At 44.2% G+C, this 22,435-nt stretch overlaps 1 protein-coding gene across 2 annotated transcripts in view; it reads right to left on the reverse strand.

Moving 5' to 3' along the window:
• Nucleotides 1–22,330, reverse strand: part of SMC1A (structural maintenance of chromosomes 1A) — a 33,864-nt gene extending 11,534 nt beyond the window's left edge. Inside the window, exons 1-12 of one of the 2 annotated variants that reach the window (XR_014520683.1) lie at nucleotides 22,030–22,307; nucleotides 21,082–21,270; nucleotides 20,510–20,622; nucleotides 19,104–19,307; nucleotides 17,602–17,840; nucleotides 16,562–16,820; nucleotides 14,704–14,844; nucleotides 3,087–3,169; nucleotides 2,673–2,880; nucleotides 2,364–2,549; nucleotides 1,768–1,947; nucleotides 1,119–1,265 (exon numbers count right to left, since the gene is read on the reverse strand). Coding sequence is in view for 1 of the 2 variants with exons in the window: in XM_083482433.1 (XP_083338559.1) it covers nucleotides 1,119–1,265; nucleotides 1,768–1,947; nucleotides 2,364–2,549; nucleotides 2,673–2,880; nucleotides 3,087–3,169; nucleotides 14,704–14,844; nucleotides 16,562–16,820; nucleotides 17,602–17,840; nucleotides 19,104–19,307; nucleotides 20,510–20,622; nucleotides 21,082–21,270; nucleotides 22,030–22,138 (2,058 nt within the window). In the remaining variant the exon portion in view is untranslated. Of the gene's footprint in view, nucleotides 1–1,118; nucleotides 1,266–1,767; nucleotides 1,948–2,363; nucleotides 2,550–2,672; nucleotides 2,881–3,086; nucleotides 3,170–14,703; nucleotides 14,845–16,561; nucleotides 16,821–17,601; nucleotides 17,841–19,103; nucleotides 19,308–20,509; nucleotides 20,623–21,081; nucleotides 21,271–22,029 lie in introns of both variants that reach the window. The other variant, XM_083482433.1, reaches the window with a different exon arrangement.
• Between the last annotated feature and the right edge of the window lie 105 nt (nucleotides 22,331–22,435).

A 22,435-nucleotide genomic window follows, 5' to 3' on the forward strand; every position in this document is an offset into this window, starting at 1 on the left:
TTTCACAGAAGTCCCCAGTGGGACTTACTTTTTAGGAAGGGTATTGAGGAAGACAGCCTAAGAGGTGGTAATCATCTGCCTGCGTTGCACCACTTCAAACTACAACTGGGAATTTATACAACTGAATACTTTTACAGACAGAAAACAACCATCCATAGCCTAGACTTCACTTTTATGTGCTAGGTTACAAATTCAGGGAGCCATTTTTGTAGAGAGGAACATTCAATCATTTTTAATTCCTGTCTGAAAGTCTCTTTCCAAACCATAAACTCTTGTCAGGCTCTGAGAGAAAGTAAGGAACAAGGAAGTACTCACTGCCTTGACTGTCACTTCTCCCAGTCTTGAAAATTACTGCTTTTAAAGTGCTCAGTGGTTTGATGTATCTCCATGAAAAGTTAACAAGTATTTTAACTGGAATTTTAGCTTACACTGTATACTTTAACTGTTGATTTTATTTGTACTTTGATTTTCTTGAAACTTGATTTTAACTTTGCTTTTTGCTGACAATTTTAATATGTATTTTGTATTCTTTGTAAACAGCTTAGAGGTCTTATTTACAATTAAGTGGTATATAAATCCTGTTAAAAATATAAACAAAGTTAAATACTGCCAGATTATCCACATTTGGGGAGAGGCATTCATGGAAAGCCAGTAAATCCGACAAAACCAGAAACAAGAAGGAGCTTTAGGAAGAAGGATTTCTGGTGAGCAACATAAGGAAAGCTTGTGTTAAGCCCACCCCTTCAGCCAAAATGACGCCTCTTGTCTTGTTCTCCTCAATATCCCACTCTTGCCTGGCAAAACACCCCATTACTTCTCTCACCTTGTTCTTCCATCAGTCTGCTCAATCTCTATCTGAACTGCTATGAGTTCTGATGGAGACCAAATCCCTGAGATTGGATAGGCACCCTGTAATTATGTCTGTAGGACTGTAGTGTCCCCTTTTTTTGGTGTTGTGCTCCCTATCCCTGTTAGACCCCCTGAGCATCCCAAATGAGCCCTGGCGCATTTTTAGCTTGGGACCTTCAATGATGCCCCAAATTCTTCTCAGTCAACATTTCTCTATTGATGCTATCAAGAGCTTGTAGCAGAACTTGGCAACTAAAAGCCATTCCAACCTTTAGCTCCTCTGTCAGCCTCTCTTTCTTCTCTTTTAGCTTGTCCACAGCCTTTTCATCCCAGCGCCTGGCCTTGGCTTTCAGGTCACTGGCACCTCCTGAGATCACCCCAGACTTCTGGAAGAGGGTCCCATCCAGGGCTACAGTCTGGAAAAGGATGAAGAAGGGAACACAGCAAGTCACGCCAAGAAGCAGCAGCCACCTCAGGTCTTGGCTATCAGTCACCCACAGCTAGTGATGACTACAGTAACAATATGCAGAAGGAAGCAGCACTTTTTGAGTTACAGCAAAGACAGGGCCAAGGGTGTTCTGCAGTTCTGTGCAAACACCAAACTGGGAACTGAGTGCACAATTTAGCATCCTGAAAAATCTCATCTTTAAATTTTCATTAAAAGTGTCTAGCCCTCCTGGCTGTAAAGACCAGAGGAAGCTTTTCATTAACAAGAAGCTGGGGCTTTGGTGTCCTTTTAGAAAAAGCAGAAACCAAATAAAGGAAATACCAGCACATTTTCTTAGTCTGTAATACATCTATGCAGTGAACAGAAATTCAAGGTTCCTTGCTGTAGAATCTTGACTGGGACTGTGTTTGTAGTTCTGGAGGAGGCTGAGAGGCAAGAAACTTAAGAGTGGCTCGCAAGATTTCTCAGACCTTGTGACGCTGGTGCCCTCCAAAGGCAATGCGACGGGCATCCTCCACATTGTCACACACAAGGGCATTCCCGCAAGCGTACTGCAGGGCCTTCTTGATGTGAGGCGGCTCGTAGCGAATCACGTCAATCACCAACTTGGCTCCCTTCAGCTCCCGGAGCTTCTCATCTGTCGGTTTCACCTGCAATATATAGGCGTTTTGGCTCAGGGGTAAGGCAGAGATGCAAAGTGACAAGCTTATGTCAGTCTGCAGATCACTCAAAGTTACTCCAGCCGCTGAAGTGGAGGCAGTCCATCCCCATCACCTTTATAACTTTACATGTATACCTTTGTTTTAAAAGCAGCTTATCGTTGAAGCGAGGTGGCTACATGGGAAGGAGCAAAAGGGGGAAAACTGAGTCCCTTGGGCAGGAGCTCTGTGCAAATCCTACCTCAGAATCAGTCTGAGGGAGCTACCTATAGAAAGTGCTGGGAGCTGAACAGGTGGCGGGGTAGGGAAAAAGATACCACCTGATCATCGGCAGGCTAGCACAAACATGGAGATTTATCTATCTCTGTAGTAATCCACCACCATGCCTAGGCCTTGTTAGGCCTCACCTCAAGGTAGTCAAGGGGCAGGAAGGTCTCAGGCTCTCCTCGCTGCTCCTTAATGTACTGGATACAGTCCCGGCCAGTCTTCTCTGAATCAACGATGATGGCATCCATGTTCTTGCCCAGGACCTTGGTGACAGCGATCTGGTATTTCTTCTGGGTCGGCTGGCAGAGGTCAATTAGGCGCCCGTACTGTGGGAAACAAGGAAATGGAATGAGGCAAGGAGGGGCCCTGGCCTCCAATTCTACCCCACCCACCCTCTGCCTTATACGCTCGGCTCTGCCTTGAGCTTGCTATTGTTCTTCTACACTTACCACAGAGCCAGGGTAGAGGCGCTTGATGCTTTCCATGATCTCAGCCTTGCGCTGCTGCCGGCTGTTCTCCTGCCGGTCAATGCGAGCATCCCCCAGCTGCTCCATCACCTGGTTCAGCTCCTTGTTAATCTCATCGATCCGGCGCTTGGCCAGCTCTACCTCCTCCGTCAGCTCCCCCTCCAGCTTCTTTTGCTCCTCCAAGGACTGCCTAAAGAATGAGCAGTAGAACTCCCTGATCACTCCATGCCTGCATCAGGCTTGGTTGCACTGTGCTGGGAGGGACTAATATGATGACTTGTAGAGTGGGCCTCCTAAGCAATCCCAAAACAGAGCCCAACTTCCTTATCCTTTCCCCACCAGAGTCTGCCTAAGGCACACATCCCCAATATTATGTGGCCCCTTCCTTGCCCTTACTTGCTAGTAGCAATATACTCCTCCAGCTTCTCAATACGTTTTTGGTTTTCTTCAATCTCCCGCAATTTCTGCTTTATCTTGGCCTACAAAACAAAATGAATAAGCCAAATGTGAGCAAGCACCAGTGGAGCTTAGCTCAAAGCCAGGGCCCTCTTCAACCAATGCCAAAGACCAGGCTCTGACCCCCTTGAATGAGAACCACCTTAACAAGCAACATTACCAACTGACAAGGTCACTTAATCTATTGGTCTTACATGATCAAGGTGTCTCCCCTGCCAGGTAAGTATCTTACTTCCGGGGTGGCGCCATCGGTAATGGCGGACTCCCTCTGATCCGGAGGGACCAGCTCTATGGGAATCGGGTCTGTTCCGTTGCGGCGAAGCGGAGACCCTTGAAAAAATCACAGGCACCTTTTGCGCCCCCCAACTTGCGAAGGAGCCCGATTACGGGTTCCGGAGCGGAGCGGGGAAGCGGCGCGGTGCTGTGAGTCAACTGCTTCTTCCGTGGAGCAAAGCCGCACAGCCGTTACCGGAGAGCGCTGCCTTTTTCCTGTGACAATTTGGCTACAAAACAACTATCCGTGAGTAGGCTAATTTGGGAAACAAAGGAACAAAGAAGTAATTTGATACCGAAGCGGAGAGGCATAAACAGGAAGTCTGCCTTCCGTTCTTTGTAAACAGAGTAAAGCAATGAACTTGTAAGCGAAAACCTTGAAAGACGTTTGAAAAAGACTATAATTCTAACATCAAACAAGCGATTTCCCCCCTTGATTGCAGGAGAGGAGGGGGGAAAGGTCTGAACTGTATTTTCCTGCAAAACGAGAGAAAAGGAAGCTAAAATCCACCGCTTAAACCTGGGAACGGGATGCCAGTGAACAATGAGAATGCCGTACTGTGAAATGCGCTGTTGGTGAAAGTACTCTTTGACAGCTAACTCTGCAAGTGAGATACAAGTGAGATACAATATTTCTGGCTGGCTTCTCCTGGTTTTAAAGTAACTGGAAAACAACTGAAATTGAAACTGTCGTCTTTTTTGTGAATTGGGGGATTAAAAGAAAAAAGGTTAATTATTTTAAAGCAACAACTCTTGACTGCTACTGTGTCCCCCTAGAGGAAGTTTGAAATTGTTACAATAACAGCCGGGCCAGGGGAATTTTCCACTTCAAAACAAATTCTGATCGTGGGATCGACCTTGGGCCTTATCTAGAGTGTTATGGCAGATGGAAAGGAGAAAATAGATTTGCTTCAGGAAAAAACAATGAGGTCTGGTAGATCATTTCGTCCAGACGTTGGGCTGCAGCAAAGAGCATCAACATCTGGTCCTTCTGGATTACCAACAGGAGCCGCATTGGTACAATCTAAACCCAAAGGAATGGCATCTGAAGATGTTTTGGCTCAGGCATTAGGTAAAATTAATGAATCTTTGGAAAGAATAAGTAAACAAGTAGCTGAAGCATCAGTTAAAATTGATCAAAACACCACAAGTATTAACAATTTGGGACAGAAGGTAAATACTAACACAGAAACTATTGAGAAATTACTACAGGAATCTACCTTGACCCGAAAGACAGCTGAAGAAGCAAAGGAAATAGCAACTGCTGTAGAAGAGAAGATACCACCGATACATAAACAACTTGAAGACCGCAGGTCAATATTGTCTATGATTGAATTGAAAGAGAAGCAAACGAATTTGAGGATCAGGGCCGTACCTGAACTTGAGAAAGACAATCTGACTGACCTTCTTACGCAGGAATTTGCAGACTTTTGGAACCCAGATTTGGAAAAGGAAAACTTTAAGATAGTGAGTGCTTTTAGGCTTGGAAGAGGAGGGAAGAAGAACAGGGTGAGAGACTGTTTGATTACCCTCCGAACAAAAGAGGAGAGAGATAAAATCTTGAGTCTGCACTTTCAGAAGACTTTGGAAATACATCAGTCAAGAATGGAGATATTTAAGGACATTCCCAAATATCTTCTGGACCTTAGGTCCAATTATAGAGATTTGGTCGCCCTGCTGAGAAGCAACGGAATCATCTTTAGGTGGGAATTCCCCCAAGGCCTATCCTTTAGCTAGAAAGGGAGAAAGATAAAAATAAGATCAGAGGACGACAAAGAAAGATTTTTGAGAGACCACGGAGAAGACCTGCAGAAAGAAGCTGGAGAAGAGTTAAGAGCACTAGAAAGAGGAATTTTAGACATACCAAGATTACCTCCTGAATTAAAAGACTGCCTGGAGAAGGTGATACCACTGACAGAACAGGAACAGGCACTTGGTGCAGTTGGAGGAGAAGTAAAGTAACTACATCATGGCTCTGCAACTATTAAGTTGGAATTGTAATGGTCTCAACTCCCCTCAGAAAAGGAAAACTGTGTTTCATTTATTAAAAAAGGAACAATTGGACTTGATTTGTTTACAGGAAACACATGTAACAAGGCTACACAGGAAAGTATTGATCAACAAAAGACTGGGCCAGGAGTTTATTTCTTCGGACAAGGTAAAAAAAAGAGGGGTAGTGATTTATGCAAAGGAGAGACTATTACCAAAATTTATCTTCAAAGATGACCAAGGAAGATTTGTGGCAATTGAAATTCAAACACAAGGAGAGAAAATTTTGATAGTAGGAGTTTATGCACCAAACGAGGGGAAATCTGAATTCTTTAAAAAGTTGCATGAGACCTTGATGGACTATTTGGATTATAATGTGATTTTGATGGGAGACATGAACGGAGTGGTATCTACGCATATGGACAAGGCACAAAGACAGGTAGTCACTAAGGACGGCAGACTACCGAAAACCTTTTTTGAGATGAGACAACTTGGACTTAGTTGATATCTGGAGGACAAAGAATCCCTTGGCCAGAGAGGGAATCATAGAAGAATCATAGAATCAGAGTTGGAAGAGACCACAAGGGCCATCGAGTCCAACCCCCTGCCAAGCAGGAAACACCATCAGAGCACTCCTGACATATGGTTGTCAAGCCTCTGCTTAAAGACCTCCAAATTAGGAGACTCCACCACACTCCTTGGCAGCAAATTCCACTGTCGAACAGCTCTTACTGTCAGGAAGTTCTTCCTAATGTTTAGGTGGAACCTTCTTCTCTGAAGCCAAACTGACATGGACAAGAATTGGCCAAATATGGGTAACTAGAGGAATGGCACCAAAGACAAGAAAAGTGGAAATCTGCCCAAAAACCTGCTCTGACCACAATGCTGTGAGGATGGAGATGAAACTAATATCAACTGGTTCCTTCAGATGGAGGATGAATGACACCTTATTCAGAGATGAAGAAGTGATTAAGAAGGCCCAAAAAACCTTGAGAGATTATTTTGAGATAAATATGAATACCAATGTGGAAAAAAGAGTAATCTGGGACGCAAGCAAAGCTGTTATGAGAGGGTTCTTGATACAACAGAACGTATTAAAGAAGAGAATCCAAAATGAGAAGAAGGATAAAATATTGGAGAAAATAAAAGAAACTGAAAAGAAATTGAGAGCAAAACCAAAGTCGCAAGAGATTTTGAGAGAATTAAAGTTACATCAAGTACAATACATGAAAATGATGAATCAGGAGATAGAATGGAAAATCAAACAAATGAGACAAAAGACATTTGAGTCGGCTAATAAATGTGGGAAATTGTTGGCTTGGCAAATGAAAAAAAGACAAAAATTAAATACGGTTACCAATTTAGAAGTGGAAGGAAGGAACATACAGAACCCAGCTGAGATTAGAAACTGTTTCCAGAGGTACTTTAAACAACTATATACACAAGGACCACAGAAAGAAATTGATTTAGATCAATTTTTGAAAACAAATGAATTACAAAAAATCTCTCAGGAAAATAAATTAATGCTGAACTATAAAATAACTGAACAGGATGTAGAAGGTGCCATTCAGAATATGCAACTAGGTAAATCTCCAGGACCGGATGGACTGACTTCTAAATACTACAGATCCTTAAAAGAATGGTTAGTACAACCTTTGAAGGAAGTCTGTAACGAAATAATGGGTGGGGAAAGGGCACCAGAGTCGTGGAAAGAAGCGTATATTACACTTGTACCGAAAACAGAGACTGGAAAGACGCAGCTTAAGAACTACCGCCCCATATCATTGCTCAATGTGGATTACAAAATCTTTGCAGACATTTTGGCTAAAAGACTAAAAGTGTTAATGGAAGAGATTCATAAAGACCAAGCTGGCTTTCTCCCGGGTAGACATTTGTCTGATAATGTGAGAAATATAATTAATATTTTAGAAAAATTACAAGTGAACATAAATACTAAGGCAGTTTTGATATTTGTGGACGCGGAGAAAGCTTTTGACAACATTTCTTGGAGTTTTATAAAGAAGAACCTACAGGGGATGGAGGTAGGCCAAGGCTTTGAAAACGGTATAAGTGCAATTTATTCAGAACAAAAGGCTAAATTAATTGTAAATAACGTGGTGACGGAAGAATTTAAGATAGAAAAAGGGACACGTCAAGGTTGCCCAATCTCCCCATTGCTTTTTATATCGGTCCTGGAGGTCCTGCTGAATATGATTAGAAGGGACCAATTGGTTAAAGGGGTACAAGTTGGGGCTAAACAGTACAAGTTGAGAGCATTTGCAGATGACTTAGTATTGACGTTACAGGAGCCAGAATCTAGTACTAAAAGGGTTTTGGAACTGATTCAAGAATTTGGTCAGGCTGCAGGATTCAAACTGAATAAGTTAAAAACTAAGGTCTTAGAGAAAAATTTAACATTGATTGAGAGAGAGAGGTTTCAGAATGAGACAGGTTTAACAGTGGTTAAGAAAGTGAAATACCTGGGGATTAACATGACAGCAAAAAATGGGAATCTATTCAAAGACAATTACGAAAAATGCTGGGCTGAAGTGAAAAAAGACTTAGAAATTTGGTCAAATTTGAAGCTTTCACTGCTAGGCCGTATTTTGATTGTTGTTAGCCGCCCTGAGCCCAGCTTCGGCTGGGGAGGGCGGGATATAAATAACATTTATTATTATTATTATTATTATTATTATTATTATTATTATTGCGATAAAAATGAATGTATTGCCTAGAATGTTGTTTCTGTTCCAAACACTGCAAATTTTGGACAAAATGGACTGTTTCAAGAAGTGGCAGAGAGATATCTCTAGATTCGTCTGGCAGGGCAAGAAGCCTAGAATAAAATTTAAAATACTAACGGATGCAAAGGAAAGAGGTGGATTTGCCCTGCCAGACCTTAAACTTTATTATGAATCAGCAGCTTTTTGCTGGTTGATAGAATGGCTGCTTCTTGAAAACACAGACATTTTGGATTTAGAAGGTTTTAATAATGTATTTGGATGGCATGCATATTTGTGGTATGATAAGGTCAAAGCACATAAAGCATTTAAAAACCATATTGTCAGGAAAGCATTGTTTAATGTCTGGATAAGATATAAGGATCTACTGGAAAACAAAACCCCAAGGTGGCTGTCACCGATGGAAGCAAAAGCTCAGAAAAAGCTCAATATGGAGGTCAAATGGCCAAAATATTGGGAAATTTTGGAACAAGAGGGATATAAGACTGAAATTGCAGAGTTTTGAGAAATTAAAAAACAAAGTGCGAGACTGGCTTCATTATTATCAGATAATGGAGGCATACAATTTGGACAAGAAAATTGGCTTCCAGGTGGAAAAATCAAAACTAGAAACAGAACTGCTAGAACCCAAAACTAAGATTTTGTCAAAGATGTATAACTTGCTGTTGAAATGGAATACACAGGATGAAACAGTGAAATCTGCTATGATTAAATGGGCACAAGATGTTGGACATAACATAATGATGGCTGACTGGGAACAGTTATGGACCACAGGTATGATGTTTACGGCATGTAATGCCTTAAGAGAGAATATTATGAAAATGATATACAGGTGGTACATAACACCAGTAAAGCTTGCAAAAATCTATCATTTGCCCGATAATAAATGTTGGAAATGTAAAGAGACTGAAGGTACATTCTTTCACCTTTGGTGGATGTGCCCAAGGATTAAGGCTTTCTGGGAGATGATTTATAATGAAATGAAAAGGGTATTTAAATATACCTTTCTGAAGAAACCAGAGGCCTTTCTCCTGGGCATGGTCGGCCAAATGGTGCTAAAGAAGGACAGAACTTTCTTTATGTATGCCACAACAGCAGCAAGAATACTTATTGCAAAGTATTGGAAGACACAAGATCTACACACTCTGGAAGAATGGCAGATGAAGGTGATGGACTACATGGAATTGGCGGAAATGACTGGCAGAATCCGAGACCAGGGAGAAGAGTCGGTGGAAGAAGATTGGAAGAAATTTAAAGATTATTTACAGAAATATTGCAAAATTAATGAATGTTAGAATGATGTCAGAATGAAGTTAAGTGGTTTAAGCAGCAATGTTATAAAGGTGTATGTAAAAATGGATTATTAATAGGTGAGAATCCAAAGTTATAATATATTAAGTTAAGGGATTAAGATAAAAACAAAGAGGGAAAGAAATTGCTGAATTAACTAACTGAATTGGAATACAAAAAAGGGAGGTGTGAGGAGGTCAGGGAAGCAAGGAAATGAATGTAAGGTGGAAAGATTGATGTATTCTTTTTAAGTGTTTTTTATCTTTTTTTGAATTTTGTATTTTTCTTTTATTCTTATTTCTGTCTTGTTTTCTTTTTTTATTTATGTAATTTTTTTCTTTGAAACCTTAATAAATATCATTTTTTAAAAAAAATAATCTATTGGTCTTAAATTAGTCAGCCGCAAACACTTACTTAAGCTAGATCACCTAAGAGGCATTGAAGTCCTCTTCTAGGGAAATAAAGAGACTGACAGACAGAGAGCAAAGGGGAGAGAAGGTAAAAAAGCTGTGGGAGGATCAAACTACTCTGGTTATATGAAGAGGAAAACATAAAAAGCATATCCTGCATTCCAAGTAAGAGTGAAAGATTGATCTTGGGTATGGAAAGGCTGTACGTCTCTGGAATCCACTTGTTTCATGGAAGCAGGAAATACAAACCTTCAAGCTCCCCTTACAGCAGGTGTGGGGAACTTTTGGCCCTCCAGAACTGCATCAGCCCCAACAAAAAAAGGTGATGAGAGTTGTAGTTCAGCAACAGCTGGAGGGTAAAACATCCCCCAAGACCTGACATACCTCTTTTCTGGGAACTTGCTCAACCAATTAATTCCCAAGAGAGTTCAGAATATTTTCTGACAGCAGTCTTCCCTGACCTAGTGCGTTCCAAATTCCCATCAGCGGGAGGAGGATTGGGGCTCCCTCAGCTGGGGAGCAGGAGCACTTTAAAGGAGCTCCCACCCCGCTGCTAACTTGTGTCAGCCAGGGGAAGGTCAGGGGCTCCATAAAACGGCAACGGCAGCAGAATGCTCCTCAGCCAAGCAGTTTAAACAAGCAGAGGGAGGAACAAGCTGTATTGCACCTCACCGATGAAGTATGCAGGCAGAGTGCAATGGCGGCTTCACTCAGTGGTATATCGGTGGTGAAACTGTCGCCACTCCTGAGTCCCTCTACCTCCAGCACCCAGCTAAAGCTTGTTTTTCACTCAGGGCAGAGGGACTCAGGAGCAGCAGTGGCTTCACATGCAATATACCGAGTGAAGCCGCCATCAGTCTGCCCCTCATACCAGTCCTGGGTGATATATCGATACATCATCTGGCGTCAGCCCACATGAAGGGAGAACAATCCTGCTTAGCACTGGGTTCCAAAAGCACTGCTTTCAGCAGCTCATGTGATTTTCCTGCAAGCAGGCAGTTGGCCGGTGGTGAAGTGTTTTCTTTCCCACTGCTGTTGCCACTTGCCCGCGGGAGAACAACATGAGCTGCTTCAAAAGGGGCTTTTGAGCAGGATTTGATCTCATGGAGATTAAACCCTACTGCCTTGACTGCACAATCCTGTTCCCTGCCAAGACAGGAATAAACCATGTCTCCCTGCCCATCAGCTGACATCACCAATGATGTCAGTTGATGGCTGAGTGGGTGTAATTTGGAGGAAATGGCCCGAGATTGGCCTGTGGGCTGGAGGTTTCCCACACTGTCATGGAGTAAGCTATTCAAACTCCTTTACCTGGAGATGGGGGACACTTGGCTTGCCACAAGTACATGTGAAAAGGATCTTGGAGTCTTGGTAGACCACAATCTTAACATGAGTCAACAGTGTGATGCAGCAGCAAAAAAAAAAAACCTAATTCTTTTCTAGGCTGCCTCAAGAGAAGCCTAGTGTCCAGAACAATGGAAGTACCGTATTTACTTGAGTCTAAAGTGCACCTTTTTTGCCAAATTAGGCTGTGAAAAATTGGATGCACATTGAATTCGATGGTGCATTAGACTTGAGTAAATACGCACTTCGCTGCCAGCTTGCGCTAGCTGGCATCAGGATGCGGGCTCCATCCCATCTCTCCATTGAGGAGTGTTCAGCTGTGCATGTTCAGTTTCTGTTAATTGGTTCTCGTGGGAAACTTGCAGATTCTAGCTTCGCACAATTAACTCAAGCTGGTGTCAATTTACTCTTGGCAGAAAGCCCAGGTCTGCTTGACCTAGAAACTACCCACTCTGATTGGTTAACGAGCAGCACTCTACTCTGTTATCTAGGATTGCTAGCACAGTTTGGTGTGAGGTGTGTTAGGAGTTAGAAGTGCTGTGTATGGTTTTGAGAGAGAGAAAGAGAGGATTTATTTTGCTTCTATTTGTATGCAGAAACTCTGCTGGTTTTATTTTTTCCTTTTAATAAATCCTGTAAATAGTTATTCTGAGTCTAGCTGACTAGTCATTACCACCTCAACTAGCTTCTTCGCTGTGCAGGAAAACTCTGCTACGTTTGGGCTAAAGCCAGTAGGGCTATGCCTGACACTTCAAAGTTCCATGAGTGCACCCCTCAATGGAGCAGTTTAAAGGACCTTGCACCTAGCCACTGGCTAGTGCGAGCCAGAGGCAAGGTGTGGGGTCCTTTAAAATGCTCCATTGAGGGGCGCACAGCTGTGCCCCCCTCAAGAAGCTACTGCAGGTGGTGGAGGAGGAGAGGGCAGCTCCCTGTCATCTGCACAGCCCTGCCACCTCGCTTGGCTCCTCTCCGCTTCCAGACCTGCAGCACCTCAAAACTTTCAGCTTGTCTGTTGTAAAGAGTGCACCTCTTGTCTACACGCATTACATTCGCCAGCAAATACTTTTTTTTTGGTTTCAAGGTTCTGCCAACTGAGGTGTGCACTAGATTCGATGGCACATTAGACTCGAGTAAATGCGGTAATGGTCCCGCTCTATTTTGCCTTGATCAGACCATACCTGGAATACTGTGTCCAGTTCTGGGCACCACAATTTAAGAAGGAAACAGTGGTGCCCCGCAAGACGAATGCCTCACAAGACGGAAAACTCGCTAGACGAAAGAGTTTTCCATTTTGGAGGTGCTTCGCAAAACAAATTTCCTATGGGCTTGCTTCGCAAGACGACAATGTCTTGCGAGTTCCTGCTGGTTTTTTCCCCTCTCCCCATCTTTTTCTAAGCCGCTAAGCCGCTTATCAGCTGATCCGATCAGCAGATAAGCCGCTAATAGCGCTAATCTGCTAATGGGCTTGCTTCGCAAGACGAAAAAACCGCTAGACGAAGAGAATCACAGAACGGATTCTTTTCGTCTTGCGAGGCACCACTGTATTGACAATCTGGAACTTTCTGACAGTAAGAGCTGTTCAACAGTGGAATGGTCTCCCTGGGGAGGTTGTGGACTCTCCTTCCTTGGAGGTTTTTAAGCAGAGGCTGGATGGCTATTATCATGGATGCAGTGCAGGGGATTGGACTAGAGTACCCTTGGGGTCCCTTCCAACTCTATGATTAACAGTTATCCCACCCCTTTCCCTGCAGTCCCTGCAGGGTGATGCAGTCCACAGGCTGAACTTCCCTGCCCATCACCAACTGGAATAGCAGTTCTTTCCTCCCTCTTGCAGCACAACAATCAATACATTTCACCTTGTATCTGTCTCCCAGCCATTCCTGTGCAAACCATTCACTTTGTAGGCACTGCCTGCTTTGGCTGGTTCCACTGCCCAACAGTCTAAGCGACGGCTGTGCCAGTGACACTCTTGCTGCCGGACTCAGTCAGTCAGTGGCTGACACTGGGTCCACTCCCCCTTCTGCCACTGGAGCACATGAAAAAAGCCAGGGCTTCTCCCTGAAGGAAGGCAGGACGGAGAATGGTGCTTGCGGGAGATGGGAGAACCCAGTGGAGCTGGCCTTGCTGCTGCCATCTTGGAGAGGGCTGCACTTACGTTAGGGCTGGACAATATTTGGTTTTCAACATCGTGATATATCACCAGCTAAACATCATGATATGATGTTTTGAGAGTTAATTTTATTGTGTACTATTCTAATAGATTAATTTAGTATTATTTACTTTTACTAATAGATTACAATCTAATGGATTGAATTTTACTTTTTGGATATAAGTTGTTCCATTTTAAAGTTATGTTTTATTACAACTTTTTGTATTGGATCAGATTATTATAAGGTGTGCATTCTTTGTTGCATATTTTGTTGCTGTAAACTGCCTTGTGTATAGCAATATAGAAAGCTGGTATTCAAATAAAAAGTGAAATAAAATGAAATACCGATATATCATGATGCCTGAAATAAGGATGGAGCTACGCAGAGGCATTGGCTGGCTTCACGGATTTTCTCACATTGTGATTTTTTGCCGGCGCCTGCTCTTGCGATTCGCTGCCCCCTGCAGGAGGCAGAAGAGAGCTGAGCCAGCAGTTAACGGGCGGCAGGAATCAAGAGAAGCCTTGGCTGGCTTCACGGTTTTTCCCACATGGTGATTTTTTGCATAGCACCCACCCACCCACCCACCCCATGATTCGCAATATAATTCCAGGTGAAAAACTATGAAACTGATATCACAATATGGACTTGAAACTGGTTTTGGACAATTCATCGATTTATCGCCCAGCCCTAGCTTGTGCACCCTTCTCCACTACTGGCTCCTTCCAAAGGCTCAAGGCCAGTTTGATCTGTACTACGGAACTGGATCAGATCCAGCTGTATAAAGCCTTGGGGAATCAGGAATACAGTGTCACCAGTTTCAAGGAATATATGATGCCTATCTATATACAAGCTGCTGTTATGGCTCCTCACACATTTTGTGCTTAAAGTCCTCTCTCTTCTTTGACACGGCTTTTGGCGATGGGACAATAAAAAGGCAGGGGATGGGGGAGTCTGAGATGACTGATGAGAAGGGAAGGAAAGGACGGGAAAAGTGATGGGGAGAATGGGAAGGAATGTAGGAGAACTCATTTACGCAAAAATTTGAGAGGGACTAGGTGCAATTCTGTGGGGGTGCATAAAAAAGCGACAGCACATAACACAGAAGCAGAGCAAACCGAAGCTGATCAGTAAAAGATAAATGAAAAGTAAGAGAGGAGTTAAGCAACTTCACTCAGTTTGTCTAACTGGTATAAACATGCAGATTCAGGACAAAATCTAGTTATTCTAGGTGCAGGTGAGTTTCTGTTTTTTCCTTAAAAGGATGGGGCAACGCACATCCTGAGTGGAGGGCAATGCAGGCCAAGTCCTGGAAATAGGAGGAAAATGGGGAAGGCCTGCTCCAACAGGGTAAACAACTCACCTCAGTTTCTACTTTCTTCCTCTCCTCCAGATCAAGGCGGTCCTGATCTGCCTTCTGGTCACGGTTGAATTTCTCCAGCTCCTGGGCCAGGGTGGCTGCTCGCTTGCTGGCCTCTTCCTTCAGCCGGTGGTATTTCTTCACCTGTTTGATAAAAGTAGGAAGCAAAGAGAGCAGAACATTTTGGAGACAGTTGCCCAGGACACAGAGGTGGTTGCCTTTGAGAGAGCTTCCCCTAGAATAGCTACCTGGGATTGTAAGTTGGGCCACAATCCTTTTACAGTGGTACTCAGCTTAATTCGTTCCGGAGGTCCATTCTTAATCTGAAACTGTTCTTAACCTGAAGCACCGCTTTAGCTAATCCTGCTGCCGCTGCGCTGCCAGAGAACGATTTCTGTTCTCATCCTGAAGCAAAGTTCTTAACCCGAGGTACTATTTCTGGGTTAGCGGAGTCTGTAACCTGAAGCGTATGTAACCTGAAGCATATGTAACCCGAGGTACCACTGTATATGCTTCCAAAGGCCAATGCTTCCTACTCAGACCAGCCTGGGCATTGAGGCACATCAAAAGCTGAGAACATCCTTCTTTGCCCATGTGTGAACACACCTGATGCTTCTGCGCTGAACAGCCCCAAATTTTGAAAATGTTGAAAGAGGCCATCAATATCCAGCAGAAGAACATAGCATTAGTAGATTTATAAATCACAAGATTAGTGACTGGCATCTCAAATGGAACCACCTCTTCCTGTAAAAACCCACCTGGGAACTTTCTCTCTCAGCTTCCCCCAAGAGGAATGCCTGGCCCCTTCATTGCCCTCTTTTAGGTGCACTTTAAATTAAGGTTACTAGATTTTTTTCACTGAATTCGGGGACACTTTTCAACTTCCTACTGAATAGATGGATTTTGTCAGGGGACTAATTTGTAAATCTGGGAAACAGGGACGTCTGGTAACCTTACTTTAAATGCTATTTTTATTTCAGCAGGAATTGAGGGTGGGAGCTATGACTTCCTGTGCTTTAAAAAAACCTGCTGCTTTTAAATCACTTCTAACTTACTGATACAATTTATTTTATTTGACTGTATTGCATTTTAGACACCATGAGTATTTCTTGCTATAGCAGGGTGGAACATAAATTGCATAAATATTTTAAAAATTGCTTAGGGCAGGAGTTCAGTATAAGGTAGCTCCTTCTATCTTCCAAAGTCACATGAAGTCTCTGACATGAATACTACTCATATTGATCCAGAGCAGACTCCAACATATAGTTAGCAGAGTAAAAACTTAAACACATTGCAGGATTCCCCAAAAATAGATGAGAGGCAATTAATACTTCATCCAGCAAAGCTTTACTGCTACTGAAGGCAAATGGGCATAATGGTCACAAATCCAATACATTCAGGGTTGGCACTGTCTATAAAGAATCCAGTTGCAGTAGACTTACAATAACTTATAATAAGACTAAAACCTTAACACTGAGCATACTATATACAGAACACCAGACCAGAAGAAGAGATAGAAAGTGAAACCCAAGCTCCTTCTGGCCTCTGATTATAGGCAGCATGACCTTGCCAGAAAGAGATAACAGGACCAGTTTAAGCCAGCTGTACTCAGCTTCTCTGAAGGAATAACCCAAACATCATGAATAGAATAGACACTTATGTGTCAGCTAGAAACTTCCACCTTGCACCAGTTTCTTTCACACAGAGAAGCTTCCAGAACCCTCTTGAATTAATTAGAATAGGAAAGACCTCTACACATCAGATCAATACTTTCTGCACCAAGAAAGGCAAACTAACAGTCTCCTCCTTCCAACACTGTTAGGAGCCACAGATCCCATCTCAGCTACTCCCTTGACCATACCTGGTTCTCCTCCAGTGTGAGGTCCCGGCCTTGGCTCTGGCTCTCTTCTTCCATGCGTTCCTCAAACTCCTGCCGGGCCTTCTCCACAGATAGCATCTCCTTCTCCAGTTCATCCATATCACCCTTGCGCTTTTTATACTGCTTCTGGGCATTCTGCAAGGACTTCTTGGCAGCTTCCAGCTTTTTTATCTTGTGGGACGTATTTTCCTTGGCCTTGATGTACTGTGGGCGCTTCTGGTTCAGCTCAGAATCCTTTTCCCTGCAAAACACCATGCTTTTGTTATGTATGGCAATTGCATACCCAGTTTCTATGAAAGCCCAAGACAAACTCCCGTTCTAGATCAGCATGCTATAAAGTCAAGATGGGGAACTTGTGGCCCTCCAGATGTTCCTGGACTACAACTCCCATCAGCCCAAGAAAGCACAGCAAATGGTAAGGGTGATCAAAGTTCAAGTCCAGCAGCATCTGAAGGCCACAGTCTCTCCACCCCTGTTGTAGAAGTAGATAAGACAGTTCTATAATTTGGGGATAATGCGTGCAGCATTAATGCTCTTCTTATCAAGGCGCTCCTGATAAGCTTCCAAGGAAGCCCTAAGTTTCTCCCCAGACACTGTCTGAAGATCTCTGGAGTAGATTAATTGTAGTATCACTAAAATTATCTTGCTTGAGATAGTCTTTCTATCTATTGTTGTACATACATTTTAAAATTTTGACAACACTCTAAATCAATTTGCTTTAGGACAGGGATATCAAGGAAAGATTTTATTTGGGATTAGTTAGCCCTGGCCTTAGCCTCAAAGTCCCCACACGCAAAACCACATTGTTAACTAAGCAACTATTGACCAGTTGTCTGGTACAATTTTAGGGTTTGTTGGTACACCTGATTTGTGTTAACACAGATCCTGTATATGCAGGAGACCTCATGGTGATTGGATCTGGGTTGGTAGAACCAAATCTCCAGGTTTTGCTTTTATAGTAGAGCCCAGAATTCTGAATGTTGATTCTTTGCTTCCCACTATACTAAAACCTATCAACTTACTTGATCTCCTTCTCGATTTGCTGCTGCTCTCTCATCACTTTGCCCAGCTCCTTCTTCTTGTCCTTGAGCTCATCCTCCACTTTGTCCATCCGCTTCTTATCCTTATCAATCTCTTTGTTTTTGGAGCCCAGCTCCTTGTTCAGTTTTTCTATTTCAGCTTCATTGTGATACAACTTGAAGAGTTGCAGCTGGACTTGAGCTCGCACAACCTCGTCTTTCAGGCGCTGGTACCGATCTGCCTGTCCCCCAAAAAAGGAGAACATAAGGCATAAGCTGTGGCAACAGATGCTGCAAGCCTAAAAGACTTCTAATCCCAAGCACTGACCAGAGTCTCAAACTAAACCCGCTTTACCTTAACAGCAACATCACCACACTTTTTGGGCTTCATTTTATCTCTACTTAACCAGGCAGTAAGCCTCATTGAATTCAACAGGACTTACTTCTCAACAGACATAGTTAGGATTGCACTGTTAGGCTGCAATCCTATCTTTACTTACCTGGGACTATGTCCCACTAAACGCAGTCCCTCTCAGGGAATCTAGGAATTCAGAAGTACTGTACTTTTAAAAAGTACTTAAAAGGAGAGCAAGGAGGGCAAAATATGAGTGTAATAAGGCAGGGCACCCTGAAGCCAAAGGAGGTGAGGGGAAGATGAAGACAGCTGTAAGGCCAATTTTATATTTAAGTAGAAAAAAAATGTCACAGAAGGACAAAAAGAATGAGGCAGCAAACAAAGAGAAGAGCTAAGGAGGGGAGGAGAATGAAGATGCTTGAAAATAAAAGATCAATTCCTCAGAGCGGCTGGGTATAAAGAATAAAATTATTATTATTTAAACTAGAATTTTAATCAGGAAAAGGAAGTGAGTATAAGGTCATATTTATGGGCAAAAAAATTGTTTAGATAACAAAACAGGGAACTGAGGGTTAAGGATTCATAACAGAAAGAGGAAGACATAGCAAGAAGGGCATGCCAAGTCCTATGCATTCTCAAAAGAAATGCCAGACCTCACCTAGAGCTAGAAAGGGGAAATCCCAGACACTTAAACTGTTGTGCTGGTGCCAGAACACACGGAAGGCACAACCATGCCACCAATCACAGCAATACAGTACCTAAGAGGCAACTCCCACCCAACTGAGGACCAATAAGCAGCTTCACCCAGATAGGGGGAAAGAGATGGTGTTGATATTATCATTGATATTAACTGGCCCACTTTGACCATGACATTTAATGAGCCCAGGAGACTGAGGAGTAGGAGGAGTGATTTTGTTCTTTGGAACTGGATTTTGTTTAAAAATCAGCAGAAGTTGAGGGCAGTGTTGGTGGCTGAGGAGATGAAACGAGGAAGAATAAGGACGTGGAAAAGGTGGTCGAAAACAGATTGGATTTCCACTCAAACTGCAGAAAAATAAATTGTTTCCACGACTGAAGTGCCAACGGATAGTGTGACAACATTCTGGACCCATAAGGAAAGCACAGTCCAATGGCAGCTTTCAGTTTTTACCTCTTCTTTCTCCTGTTTAGCCTCCTTACGCTCTGCTGCAATGTTCTTTTTCCGATGGTAATTGAACTGAGTATCTTCTTCTGCCTTGACCATCTCCTTCTTGCGCTTGTCATACTCCTGAGCCAGCTCCCCCGAACGACTGATCTCCTCAAAGAGTGCTGTGCGCTCCTTGGGGTTCTTCATGGCAATAGACTCCACCGCACCCTGGGGCAGTGAAAACAGGCAGCATCAGAACAAGCCAAGAGATTCATCTTATCTAGTCACCTCCATTCTTCTGGCATGGATTGACTAATATGTGACAAATCAGAGACACAGGTGCCACCAATGACACAAGCAGTGGGAGTCTGTGGCACAGCTAGACCCTGTAGGTCTGATTTTTTTATCTGTCTTTTCAGAACCACACTGCTGCCAGCTTCCCAGCTCAATAGGCTAGAGGCAATGGAGTCTGCATTTGTACTTTAGGGTAGCACTAGAATGGCACTATTAGAAGCAGGAATAGAGGAAGATAAGAAGCAGCCTTGGACAGAGTCAACCACTGTTTACACCGACTAGTAGTGGCTCTCCAGGGTTTCAAACAGGAGTCCTTCCCAGTCATACCTTGAGATGCTGTGAACTGAACAGGAACCTGTTGGTTAGAGAGCTGAACTAGAACCTGGGAGGCCAGGTTCTCCACTCGGCCATGAAGTTCACTGGGAGACAGGGGCCTGTCACTCACTCTCAGCCTAACTTACCTCACAGGTAAGTTAGGCTGTTGTGAAAATAAAATGGGAAAGAGGAGAAGTACGTATGCCACCTTGACCTCCTTGGAGAAAAGGTGGTATATAAATGTAACTAACAAACCAACAAGTATGTACTGCTCCACTGCAGAGCTAGAGCCCTTCCTCACAGCAGAAAGGTTTGTTAAAATAATTATTTGTTAAATTAAAGGTTAGTCATCACTGGATCCTATTAGCTTGAATCTCACATCTCTGCTCTCCTCCTAGTAGGATTACATGAGCCCATCCCAGAATCCATGTGGAGCCCATACCATATCCCACAAAGCACAACCACTAGCCATGATGGCTGTATACTACCTGCTGAAGGTAGTGTAACATTGAATACCAGCTGCTGGAAATCCCAATGAAGTGTACTGTTGCACCTAATTCCTGCTTGTGGGCTTCCCAAAGATATTTGATTGGCCACTGTGAGAGCAAGACACTGTGTCAGTTAGACCACTGGCCTGATCTTACAGGTCTTATGTTCTTAAATGAACCTTTGCTCAAGTGTCAGCAACTCTGGAAGTGTTACGAGAAAGTCTGCTCATGTTTGGCTGTCAACGTGGACTCTGGGTGGGAAAATGCCAATAAATTTATGTTCTACTATAGCATGTCTATTTGGGGAGATTATAAAGGGGGAGGAGGGCTTACCTGGAAGACTAGAAAGTTCCTAGCTTTGATTAGAATGCCCAGTTTCTCCAGCTCCTCACTGTATTCGCTCAGCTGTACCACTTTATTGTTTATTTTGTACTCTGATGAGCTTCCTAGAAGACAGACATCTCATTCAGTCAACACTAGAAACCCAAGACTTCCAAGTTCCAGAAGCTCCTCACCCTACTCCCCAATTCTGAAGATAATAATAGGGTTGGAAGAATGTATTACAAAGGACTTCCACAGAAAACAAGTAAATGTGAAACGCAGGATGGGATTTCTTTGGAAGAATGCACTAGCAGATTTAGGCCCGATAGGAGATTCAGAAATAAGTTCTATAGGGGCTTACTTTCATGTAAGCATGTAAAGGCTGCACTATTATTCACACTTTCAAGGAAATAAGCCCCACTGAACACAATGGGACTCACTTCAGGACCTCCCCCCACATGACCCCTTTCAGAGTACCCCAGTCTTCTTTGCTCAAGCCACCCAGCAACATTGCTTACCAGAGACTCCAATACTACAGCATGACACACACCCAACCATTTCCTCACCCTGCCCCCAAAGCTCACCTACTATGACCCTTGCAAAGGTACGATCTTCAGCACCATCTTCAGAGTAAACCATGCTGACAAATGCCCGATTGGCAGCTGGTTTCCCTACAGGGGCTCCATGGATCAGGTCTCGCAACGTCTTTACTCTCAGATTGCTGGTTTTCTCGCCAAGCACAAAGCTGATGGCATCCATGAGGTTTGACTTGCCTGGATGGAGGACAACAAAATAAACCATGATGCATTTTAGCAAAAGTGCCATATGACTTTCCCTCAGGGTGTCATTTGAGCTTTCACTTCCTGGGCCCTAAAACCATTGTAGCACGTGCCACAACCCTGTAACCTGTGAAGATTGCCTCTGAGCATATACAAATTTATTTCTTGCTTTGAATGCCTCTTCTGATCTGGGATGGGCACCCCATGATTTGAACCTCTCTAAAAAAAAATAAGCACCCCCCCCTTTCCTGACAAATATCACCACTAAGAATGTCCTCAGCCCTGCCGCTTAACGCTGCCCCTTCTCACATTTCACACAGTTTGGGGGAAGTGCCTCCCCCCTTTGCCGCAGTAGGGTGCCTCCGCCAACTATTTAAACCCCAAGCTGCCATAACCAAGTTGCTTCTCATTAATGCCTTCCCTCTACCTGCACCAGTATTTTGAAGAGAAACCCCCAGCTGGTCGGGTTTGTCCTCTCAGCAACTGAATGACGGGGGGGGGTCTGCAGGTGCGCCTGTCAGCGGGCCACACCTGGTTCCAAACAGACCAACGAAAAAGCGCCCCCCCCAACATTTCGCCCCAAATGTGGAAAACTCTCTCAAAGAGGCTAGTCCTTCACGGCTGACAGAAACGCGCGAACCAAGTTGGCGCCCTCAGGGCGGAGGCATCCCTCCCAGGACGGCGACTCGCCAGGCCTTCCCCTCGCGGGACGGAAGCGCGCCGCCCCAGCCCCGCCGCCGCCGCCCCGCGCACCGGATCCGTTGGGCCCGATGATGGCCGTGAAGCGCCGGAAGGGCCCGATGATTTGCCGCCCCTTGTACGATTTGAAATTCTCGATCTCGATCAGCTTGAGGAAGCCCATTTCGGCTGCGGGAGACGCGGGGCGGGACGCGAGGGAACTCCGGGCCCGGCAGGGACACGGCCAAGGCCGCCCCGGCCACAACCTCCAGGCCCGCGCCGGACACGCCAGGCCCCTCGGCCGCCACCAGAACGCGAGCGCGGAAACCTCGCGAGGACTCGGCGCGCGGCCTGCTCCAAACCCGCGGGCCCCACCTCCTCCGGAAAGCCGACAGCTGATAGGGCGCTAGGGCCCGTCGGGGTTTGCATACGGGGCTCCGCCCTCTTCCCTTCCTGCCCAGCCGCCCCCGCCCTGCCGCCC

Source organism: Podarcis liolepis (assembly GCF_965112155.1).
Source record: "Podarcis liolepis genome assembly, chromosome: 17".
Classification (NCBI taxonomy): Eukaryota; Metazoa; Chordata; class Lepidosauria; order Squamata; family Lacertidae; genus Podarcis; species Podarcis liolepis.